Below are 11,260 nucleotides of genomic sequence, written 5' to 3'. Positions count from 1 at the left end.
GTTATAAATTTTCAATGTTATAAATTTCAAGGGTTATAAATTTTCTGCTATCCGCAAAAAACACAACCTAAAGATATAAATCCTGCTCTGAAATTAAAAAAGGACATGTTATTTGGATGGTACGATGAAGTTATAGGATATGTGGCAATAATTTTTGTAAACCTATTATGGTATACTTAAAACATGATAATTAAGATGGAAACCAAGTTGTATCAAATGTCGAACTTTATGAGCTTTTCAGTTACGATCATGCCCCAATTGAAATGGTTATATTCCTTTTATAAGCAAAAATATTTTCACAGGTCAGATATCTCTGTTTCAAGATGCTATCACAGGTCAGAACAATGTGTTGCCATATAGTGGATGAGAGAAACCATCGTTTGCAATGAAAATGGACCTTTAAGTTCAGTTTTGGTTCACATATTCCATTCCAGCAAAAAAACACTACAACCTAGAATCATCATACACGGAGAGTTGGAGAACAAATAATGCTGCTCTTTGATTCATGGGAATAGCCCTTGAAATCACCAAACACCATCTGCCAATCCCAAAACAAAGCAAGACTTTATTTTAATTCTGCTCATCATCTCCATCACCTCTCTGTGCGGCTGCAGCCATTAATTCATCAAAATTTTCCGTCTTTCCCAGCAATATCTCAATCTGCAGAAGAGAATAGGCTCAGGTCAAACACTACTGTATATCATTTTAATCTAATCAAGTCTTTACCCTTGCTTTCTGCAACAGCCGTCCCCTGGCCTCATCCTCCACACCAACCATCGATTCATGATCTCTGAAGGGTTTTTTTAACAAAAATAATAGTTAGATAATGTGTGTGGTAGACTTCAAATACATAATCTAACAGGTCAGATAAGAATACAAAATCTTACTCTTCTCAACCGCAAGGCCATTGTTTTTAAGAATCTCCGCAATGGTGACCACAGTTGCGATGGCTGTTAAGTCAAAGTAATCGTTATTAAGCCATCCATGGAATATGAAAATTGCTAAAAGTGAATCACTATCGAATTAGAAAGCTCTGCACATGTCTAGGACTAGAGGATTTTCAGGCACAAGCGCAAATCTCAGTGGGGGCAACTCTGCTAAAAGAAGTACTAAAACAGCATATTCCATAATTGTAATGCTGCATTTAGTGTGAAACAGAATAGTTCAATACAACAGTCAAGCATATAGAAATGGTTCAAACAAAAGCATGACTGAAGCAAAATGAAGAGGCTTTTAAGCTCCTATAACGGTTCTTGGTCTTATTTTCCTCAATCTGGGGCCTGACACGAAAGCTAATGTCATGAATATTCCATAAGTTCCTGATGATAGAATGTAAACATGGGGATACAAAGATGAAATTGATTGTTTTATGACTGGAACAGCAAACGCCTAATGCTTTGGGCCTGAATAGATTGTTAAGACCACATAGTTGATATATACTAGTTTCCTGTTTGTAATAGTCCTCTTATTTGAGATTGCTCACAAAAGTGGATACCACATTGTAGATTTCCTAAATGCAATATAGCTACTACAAAATCTAGTCCATTATCACAACCTCCATGCAGGGCAATTTTTATGAGACATAGCATATGCATTTGACAATATATTCTTACAAGCATGTACGTGCAGGTAGAACCTCATTTACGGAACATGTCAATGTAAAACAAAAAACAAAATACTTGGTCGTAAAAGGATGATAAATACCACAATAATCTTAGACAAAAATTCAAAGAACACTGAATAATCTGCACAAGATCGTAATATATAAGAATAGTCAAAAGTTTATGCTGCCTGATACCGTGCAAAACTCTCAGCCTCATAGAATACTCAAAAGTTCCATGTATTTACTCAACATAAAATCTGAATAAGTTAACTTCACATTCAAACATAACATCAATGTTTGAAATCCTCCTAGATTTTTGGAGACTTTTCGTGATTTCAAAATTTAAGTCAATCTCCTCATTATATTTCATGAAATTACTTCCTCAAACAAAAGCCAGAAATATAGTTATTGTCTAAAGAGAACAGAAAATTTTTAGAAATCTAAATCTATAAGAAACCAAAACCAACATCCCTCTCCTCATACTGAGATACGCAAGAAAACATAACAGCGCTATAATAGTATAGAAGATTGACCATGAGGAAAAAAATTTACAATCCTCTCTCCCGTCACCGTCCCTCTGTTGGGAGCAAAGGAAAACTTCCCTCGCACGGAATTCAGGTTCGAGCTGGCCGGCCCGTCGACCTCAGGTCAGGAGGCTGGCTCAGCAACCGGTGCAGACCGGGCCCAGTCAGTCGCCCAGGCGGGGCAGCGGCGCCGAGGAGATTCACCATATTGTTCCACCGCTTGCAGTTGATTCACCATATTGGATATCTAATGCCAAGGCCATTGCATGTTAATATCAGGCCCTTGTATCTGTTCAGGTATTCCTGAAATTTTACAACATATATTGTGATGCCGGAAATGAATGAGAACCAAAACATTGAAATTTGAGACTACACAAGCATAGAAAAATTACATGACCGGAACGATGTGTTTCATGGAGATTTGACAATTATAGACTTGACCAAAATATGATTTTAACCTCTCACAAGGAATTAGCAAAGCTAATTTCCATCCTTCTCTATGATAGTTCTGAGTTCTTTATGAAAAAGTTTTAGGACGCCCTCTCCCACTTTTTATTTGTTTATTTATTTTTGGATTAGACTACTTGGAACATTTGGAGAGGAACTGGGAATTGAAATCAACATACCAAAAACTTACAGCAGTATGGTGAGATCAGGCTAACAATCTGCCAATATAAGTTTAATACACTAGTTCTATCCAACTACAAGTTTACCTGTAAAAGATTTATATCTATAGGCCTCCAAAATGGAAGACCAGATTAAATGGAGACAATATATTGAAAATGGGGACATGCTCTAATTAGCTAAAAGCTATATGCTCAGTTTTGTCCTGCAATCTTTTGGGTCACTTCCAACTAATTTGCTAGCAAATGAGGTCAAGCCAGAAAAGTCAGCTTGAATTTAACGTATGTTGCAAAGGTAAGAAGCTACCCATTACACTATTTTAACTTGAAGTTCTTATCTATCTAATTGGGAAAAATTTTGGTGTAACCAAAAATGCCATGCAATATGCATCATCAACATCTAAAACAGGCAAACAAAAGGTGGGCAGATATGCTTACAATAGCATTATAGTCTTCGACTACACAGACTCCCTTCTCATCATACTCTCGCCTTTTGACAGGATCACTTAAAACTGTTAGAATAATGCATTTTGTTCACAAACAGTGATCAGGCGTAATAATGATAAAAATAGTAATGAAGAGAGTGAGATCAATGCTTAGCAGAATGCATTCTGTCCTCAGAATTTTAAATGGGCCAGATAATTAGATAGCATCTCTTTGCTAGTTGATCATTCATCAACCTATACTCGATTATTAGCAATTAGTGCAAACGAGATGATTCTTGAGATAAATAACTCCAGTACGAAGAATCGATCTCATGCATGATAGGGAAACTCTGAAAATCATTCAACATGACAAACTGATTGACGAGGCACAATATGTGCGGAGTGTCTATAAGTTAATGCATACTTCATTACCGCCAACAAAGAGAATTTTTTGCATACTTCATGAGAGTCAACGAAGAGAATTTATTGACTACTTCATCACAGTCAACAAAAAGAAGCAATAGTTACTTATTATATAAAAAAGTAAAAGGGAGTTGATAGCTAAGATTAATTGTGAAACTTAGCTAATAAAATTACAACTACTTAATGCAAATAAATCTGAAAGATGCACAAGAGATGAAGGATGCCATCATTGAACCACAGAAACATTTATTTCCAGATTGAGAATGAATTAGCATTATTTAAATATGATAATAAATGTCATTACTTGAAGGTGTTAGCTAGTTTAGCTGGTAAAGACTTCGACAATTTATTGCAATGTCCTAGATTTATATCCCACCTTTGCCACTTATCCTTTGCCAAAAAAGAAAAAAAATCATTATTTAAAAGATCTTTAAGATAATACATCGAGAAGAAGTATGTGCTTATAATCTTAGAAAAGTTTCTATTGGTCAGCCCTTACATCACTAGATCGGGGCACATTTGTCATGTTTATGAATTTTTATAATTTTTTAATCAATGAAGAGGACAAGCTGTGCATCTAACAAACAGGAAGTGTGAAAGAAAGCAAAATTTTTTACAGTATTCTGATGGAAAATACTGCAAGAATTCATGGATGTTGCAGAAAAGTGCATCAAATTTAGGTACAGAATTTTGCAACATGCTATCAGCATCAAAGTAATTGAGGTCAACAAAAAATCATCATTAATCAATCATAACCTTCCTGGTTGACTCACATGGTGTTGAACTATAAAGGCTAATCCACTTACAGGAAGATCTAAGTTATTGGTTACAGATTTAAGCTCCTGCAACCAGGAAATGACCTTCAAATTTTCCTAGACCAGAAAAGATGTACTTTCATTGATGGTTGAACACATACCTTTGTATGCCTCGTTAATTTCTTGAAATCTTGAAGTAGCACTTTCCTCCTTTTTCTTATCAGGATGCCATTTCTAGCAAAGAAAAAAAAGTAAGAAACTTTCTGCTGTAATTAGACAATTCATATATGAATTCACTATTCTCCATGACATCTAAAACGTGTTTCCACAGTAAAAAATAGAGATGCACCAAATAAGCTCTATGACATTTCTACCAAATAAGCTTCATAAAAGAATGCAAAGAAAAAAGATTGTTACCCAAAAGGTTTTACAATCCAGTTCTTTTTTCTTTTTACTTTTAACCAAGGCCAAGAAATGGAATTGTTGACCACTGGGTCTTTATCTAACACAAGGTCATGCTTAAATAACAGAATGCTAAATTTACATGCTCAACGTCCATAGGAAGTTAAAAGATCTATTAGATATTACAAACCAATGCCAGACGAATATAGTTGGAACGGATTATTTCTTCAGTAGCATCATAATCAACTTCCAGTATCTTGTAGTAATCCTAGACATGAAGAAACAACATCAATGTTAGTACAAGAAATTAATAATGGGCATACTTATGTCAATTTATTGAAGACAAAAGCAAGTATTGACAAATAATAGTAATAATACTAAAAGAAACAAAATAAATAAAATAAACATTCGAGAACTTCTTAGCATATAAGACATCCTACAGTAGATACTCCTATTCAAGAATATCACTAATCACAAAAGATTATGATTCACAAGGAACAATAACACAGATAACAAAGTGAAATCAAATTAGAGAAAAATCTTATGGTGCATAAATAAAAATAAACATTTGAGAACTTCTTCGTATATAAGATGTCCTATGGTTGATACACCTATTCTGGCACATCACTAGTCACTTAAAAGATTATAATTGTTTTCTGTACCAAACAAAAAGGTCATATACTATGGTCTTGCATAGATTCTGATGTGCTGAGCAATAAACAATTAAAAAAGCTTGATGAGCAACGTGTACAGATATATACATATATTTAACAATTATGGACATTTCACCCATGAAATTTACATAATTTATGAAAAATCAAATATTTCGCCATAAGGGATGGGAACATTTGTACTTGGCTCGTCAGACCAATCCACTCCGACCGCAAAAAGGGGAGCAGGCATAAAAGATTTGTTCAAACTCCAGTCCGGAAAAACTCTTTTGTTTGGTTAAATAGCCAGCATAATTTACATATTGAAATTGGATGTACAAGATCTAAGTATTACAAGTTTTGAAGCCTATTTAAAGTTTCATTTCACTCGACTGGTGACATATTGCTCCATAACCTGAAGGGGACATTCTTAAGTGTATGCATTTAACAACCTCTCTATTTTCTTTTTCTTCTTCAATCTACCAGGTTACGCTTTCCCCTCTATCTGTTCAGAAAACTTCCCATGATTCAGCATCAAACCAGATACCACATCCATTAGTTGAAAAACCAAGAATTTTCTGGTAAAGACCTACAGAAAGTGAAAGCATTCCATGAAAGACTGAAAAAGGGGTACTAGATGTGTCAAAGAAAGATAGATATACTATAGCAGCTTCAGGAAACATCACAGGCTACCTGTGCTAAGGTATCAGTCATGCCAAACAGAATAGGAATTGTGGCCAAAAGTTGAGGGAAAAGAAAAAGGAAATGAAGAAAGAAATCCTCATGAACGATAACTAAAACAGGCACCGGGCATTTTGCAATTCTGAGCATGACCAGAACCTGTTGCAACTTCTCAACTTGAGATATGGGTGAGTATTAAATAAAGTTGGGCATATCTTTATCTAAAAAAGGAGTTCAACCAGAACATTGATGAGTAAATATTGGCATAATTTACATTCTACAGCATCAAACAACAAAAATAATAGTAATAGAAACACATTTTGCACTGCCACTGCAGCCCAAACTTGCTAGATTCAAAAGCTACACTTCAATAAGTGCTACCATTCACAGCAGTATATTTCAGATTTGGGGCAAACTACAACAATGGTAATAGAAACACATTTTTTTCCTCCAATTTCATGTATTAAACAATCGCTGAATACGCTACATTTTTTTCATGTATTAAACACATTCAAAAGCTACACTTCAATAAGCCTAAACCGCAATCGATTTCATGTATTAGCACGACTATTCAATAAGAGCTACCATTCACCTGCAGTATATTTCAGATTTGGGGCAAACTAAAATAATGGTAATAGAAACACATTTTTTTCCTCCAATTTCATGTATTAAACAATCGCCTAATAAGCTACATTTTTTTCATGTATTAAACACATTCAAAAGCTACACTTCATTAAGCCTAAACCGCAATTGATTTCATGTATTAGGACGACTGTTCAATAAGAGCTACCATTCACCGGCAGTATATTTCAGATTTGGGGCAAACTAAAATAATGGTAATAGAAACACATTTTTTTCCTCCAATTTCACATCATAAACAATCGCTGAAGCAAAAACTTCTACTTTTATGGAAAAAAAAAAATATCTTTCCCCCAGTGAAGTAGCCAAATGAACCATTTACCTCTAAACAAAACCCTACAAGATCCCAAATCTCCCAGAAAGTAGCCTAGAACAAACAATATACCAAAAAAAGGGTCCCAAATGTCTATCAACCAAAGAATCGACCACGAGTTAACACGATGGCTTGATTTCTAACCAACAAATCCCATAAATAACAACGGAGGAGGAGGTAGATTTAGAGTCACCTTTGGCTTGGACAGGAGGGAGAAGAAATCGAAATCGACCGGAGATTCTCGCTGCTCCTCTTCCTCCGCTTCTTCTTCTTCTTCTTCTTCTTCTCGGAATTCTTCGTCCCACCACATTCTCTATGGTGGCGTGGCGGAAGGCGAGGAACACGGCCGCGTCGGAGAGGGGAAATTTGGTGACTCCGTGAGCCCAGAGTTAGCCACGCACACCAACAACGGCTGCGTCGAGCTTGCCTGTCACGGCCGGGTCAGGGAACACGCTTCCCTCTCACCAAACATGGGGCCTACACACCAGTTAGTTTGCATGTCTCAGTCAAACCACCAAACACAGACCGGTCTTCTAAGATTGCAAACTCGTGCTGCATTATTAACGAACAAAAGAGGTTCTTTTTGTAAGGGACATTCCTTTCGCTAAAAAACGAAGCTTATTTCTGTGGTTTATCCGCATAAATTATTGAGACGTAAGTAACATTTTTAATGCATTCCACTGCTTTTAATGCCACATTGGGATCCCAACGACGGTCCCACCACCGCTTGCTGTTTAACCAATCGCTCCAGTCCACGAATGCTACGTCCACTACTCGTTTGTCTTTGCGACCTCCACGAAACCATCGGATATAGACACAACGCGTGCAGTCGCACCAGTTCAAATGTGGTGCGACCAAAGTGTTGGTCTTCCGTTGGAACGAATCTGTATTACACGCTTTTGCATGACATCATAAAACATAGGAACACACACAATTTTGTAGTATTCGTATGGAGCTGTAAATAATACTTGGAATAATCTGTCTAATTTGTCGTCGTCATCATCAGAGCCGTTCGTGGAAGTAACTGTGGCGTATCGGTCGGGCGTTTGAGACCAGCGAGTGGCGGTCAGACGTCCTTGAGCAGCTTGCGCACCTGCTCGAGCGTGACGAAGAGGACGACGGTGAAGGGGCCTTGACGGGACACGGTGGGCACGAAACCCTTGTACAGCGCCATGGGTCCCTCCGCCCGCACCGTCTTGAGGGCGCAGTCCATCGCCCCGGCGTAGGGCGCCGCGCCCCCTTTATCCACCTTCATGTTCATCACCCGTGTCTTCACGACGTCCACAGGGTTCGACGCCGCCGACGCCACCAGCCCCGCCGCGAAGCTTGCCGCCACGTGTGTCCCCAGCCCGTCGGCCCCTGCCCCGCGCCGCCGAAGGATCGCTTCCTTCGCCTGGTCGTACGTCGCCAGCTGCGACGCTGTCACGATCATCGCCCGGTTCACCGTCAGCGACGACCCCCGCCACAGGCTCCCCACTCCTTCCTGCCGGACCATCCGCCCGATGGCGTCGAGCACGCTCCGGTAGTTCCGGCGTTCCGCTGGTGGGAGCCGCCCATCGGCCTGCATCCGGACCATGGCCACGTCGGCGGGGTTGCCGACCGCGGCGCCGATGCCCCCGGCGATGAGGCCAGCGGCAACCTTGCGGTGGAGCGGGATGGACCCGCCGTCACCGGGCGCGGACCAGCGCTTCTTCAGCATGTCGTAGAGGCCCATGCGCGTGGTGGAGTAGAGGGTCTGTCGGAGGAGGGTGGCCGAGACCCCGGAGAAGAGCCCCGCGGGACCCTCGGCACGGAGGATCTGCGCGCCCACCCCGATCGGGCCGGGGCGCCGTGGCGGGGTCAGGGCAGGATGATGGTGGCGGAGGGTGGTCATGCCGGTGGCCCCGTGAAGAGCGACAGCGGGACGAAGGGCGGAGACCGAGGGGCTGATGGCCTCGCCTTGGAGCTGCATGCGGACCTTTATGAGGTCGAGAGGATGGGTGGAGCATCCGGCGACGATCGAGGCGATGCCTCCTTCAAGGAATCCTTTGAGGCCCATCTCTTGTTATGTGGGGAAAAATTACACCAACCAAAGAATGATTCTCAAGGTGGCTCCTTTAGGCGAAAAGGGTCGACAAAATCCCAACTTTAGGCAGAATCGAAGGGAAGGAAAACAAGCTCCTTCCGCTCGATGTGGCAGGGAAAGGGAATTCTACGACTACAACAACAACTATTACCAGTTGGAGTTGGGGTTCATCTCACTGGAGACAAGGAGATGGGAGTGGAGGACGAAAGCTACGGAAGAGGAGTGCGGGACGCTGGGCCGCTGACATATGCTGCGGTCAAGTGCGAGTTGGAGGCGAGGCGGTGGGAGGGTTATTTGTAGCATTGGCAGAGCTCCCAATACCACACGAGAATAGGAGAGGACGCCGAAGGAAACAACGGTGGGGAAACGACCGGTGACCGAGAGTGAGAAGGGTTCTTCTTAATTAAAGCCCGGCCTACGATTTTGGAATATTTGTCCCTGTTGGCATTCATGGAGGTCCGATCAAGGCCGTGTAGCAAGGATCGAACGGTCGTCCATGCGACGCCGTAGCCCTCCACCCACCATCGGTGGTGGCGCGACGGGTTCGTCGCCACCCCAGTCCACACGTATTTTCCATGGCGTAATTTGCTGTTCCTTTCCGACAACGTTGGGGATGTTAGTGTAAACACCTTTTTTTTCTACTTAATGTAAACACCCTTTTCGTTAGCCGTGACCCGGGAGGTCGTCTCGGCTCGTTCGGGGGTCCGAATGGCGGGGATCTCCCTGGGGCGGTACTCGTCTCCTCCGGGGTGGTCGGGTACGGCCTCGGACTCGGGGTGATGCGGCGGCTCTTCCCGAGCGGGGATTGCTGGCGCGTCCCGGTCGGGAGACCTCGGCTTGGTACCTGCACAATGGTCGGGTGCACTCGACCCGACCCCTCCGACGATCCAGTTAGTGAGATGCTCTGGCGGTCGTTTTGGGGGAATTTTGTCTTACCTTTCCCTTCAGGCTTGGGGACGTTTATAGGGAGCTCGGCATCCTCGGCAGCGCCATCCCGTCGGTCGGGGCCGTACCTCTGATGGCGTCCGACATCGCTGAGGACGTTGCGTATGGGAACGGGGAATCGCAGGGTATGGGCCAGCTTCAACCGCTACCCACTCCTGTCTCGTCCTACTGTGCTGGGTCAACTGAAGGGGCTGCGGGCCCCGCGAGGCTAATCGTCCGGACGCAGGCTGTTGCCCTCGTGGCTCTCCCTGGGGCGCCGCGCCTGTCCACGTGCGGGGGAAGTCGCCGGGGGTGGGGTTTACCATTTTTTGCCATATCATATCCCCCCCCAAAGGAAGCCATGACTCGGCATCGGACGGTGGGGATTCGAGGCATGGCTTTTGATCGGCAAGCGACGGTTCTTTTTGTGGGTCGCGACCGGGACTCATGTTCGGGGCGAGCAGGCCGCGCGGCGTAGGTGTTTTTGTTGGGGAGCGCGTCTCGGGCGGGCTGGCCGCGCCGAGGAGGTGGTCTCGGGGAGCATGCGGCCGAGGGGCACGTCTCGGGCGGGCTGGTCGCGCCGAGGAGGTGGTCTCGGGAAACATGCGGCCGAGGAGCACGTCTCGGGCGGGCTGGCCGCGCCGAGGAGGTGGTCTCGGGGAGCATGCGGCCGAGGAGCACGTCTCGGGCGGGCTGGTCGCGCCGAGGAGGTGGTCTCGGGAAACATGCGGCCGAGGAGCACGTCTCGGGCGGGCTGGCCGCGCCGAGGAGGTGGTCTCGGGAAGCATGCGGCCGAGGAGCACGTCTCGGGCGGGCTGGTCGCGCCGAGGAGGTGGTCTCGGGAAACATGCGGCCGAGGAGCACGTCTCGGGCGGGCTGGCCGCGCCGAGGAGGTGGTCTCGGGAAACATGTGGCCGAGGAGCACGTCTCGAGCGAGCTGGCCGCGCCGAGGAGGTGGTCTCGGGGAGCATGCGGCCGAGGAGCACGTCTCGGGCGGGCTGGCCGCGCCGAGGAGGTGGTCTCGGGAAACATGTGGCCGAGGAGCACGTCTCGGCGAGCTGGCCGCGCCGAGGAGGTGGTCTCGGGGAGCATGCGGCCGAGGAGCACGTCTCGGGCGGGCTGGCCGCGTCGAGGAGGTGGTCTCGGGAAACATGTGGCCGAGGAGCACGTCTCGGGCGGGCTGGCCGCGCCGAGGAGGTGGTCTCGGGAAACATGTGGCCGAGGAGCACGTCT

At 44.4% G+C, this 11,260-nt stretch overlaps 2 protein-coding genes across 4 annotated transcripts; both read right to left on the bottom strand.

The window, feature by feature from the left end:
- Positions 1-250: 250 nt before the first annotated feature.
- Positions 251-7,404, bottom strand: LOC135678570 (uncharacterized). Of its 3 annotated transcripts, none has more exons than XM_065191516.1 (8): positions 7,232-7,404; positions 4,946-5,023; positions 4,515-4,587; positions 3,189-3,262; positions 2,137-2,430; positions 888-950; positions 727-790; positions 251-660 (listed from the first exon to the last, which is right to left on the bottom strand). In XM_065191516.1, exons 1-5 carry the CDS (start codon positions 7,346-7,348, stop codon positions 2,359-2,361), a joined length of 414 nt encoding a protein of 137 aa, XP_065047588.1. In that variant the 5' UTR covers positions 7,349-7,404; the 3' UTR covers positions 251-660; positions 727-790; positions 888-950; positions 2,137-2,358. The 3 variants fall into 3 exon arrangements, with proteins under 3 accessions (XP_065047588.1, XP_065047590.1, XP_065047587.1); XM_065191518.1 differs by having other exon boundaries at positions 2,156-2,430; XM_065191515.1 differs by having other exon boundaries at positions 888-2,430.
- Positions 7,405-7,957: 553 nt separating this feature from the next.
- On the bottom strand, positions 7,958-9,477 carry LOC135678569 (mitochondrial uncoupling protein 5-like). Its single transcript, XM_065191514.1, has one exon. It carries the CDS (start codon positions 9,074-9,076, stop codon positions 8,105-8,107), a length of 972 nt encoding a protein of 323 aa, XP_065047586.1. The 5' UTR covers positions 9,077-9,477; the 3' UTR covers positions 7,958-8,104.
- Between the last annotated feature and the right edge of the window lie 1,783 nt (positions 9,478-11,260).

Source organism: Musa acuminata, chromosome BXJ1-7 (genome assembly GCF_036884655.1).
Source record: "Musa acuminata AAA Group cultivar baxijiao chromosome BXJ1-7, Cavendish_Baxijiao_AAA, whole genome shotgun sequence".
In the NCBI taxonomy this organism is placed as follows: Eukaryota; Viridiplantae; Streptophyta; class Magnoliopsida; order Zingiberales; family Musaceae; genus Musa; species Musa acuminata.
This window is presented reverse-complemented; position numbering and strand designations above follow the sequence as displayed.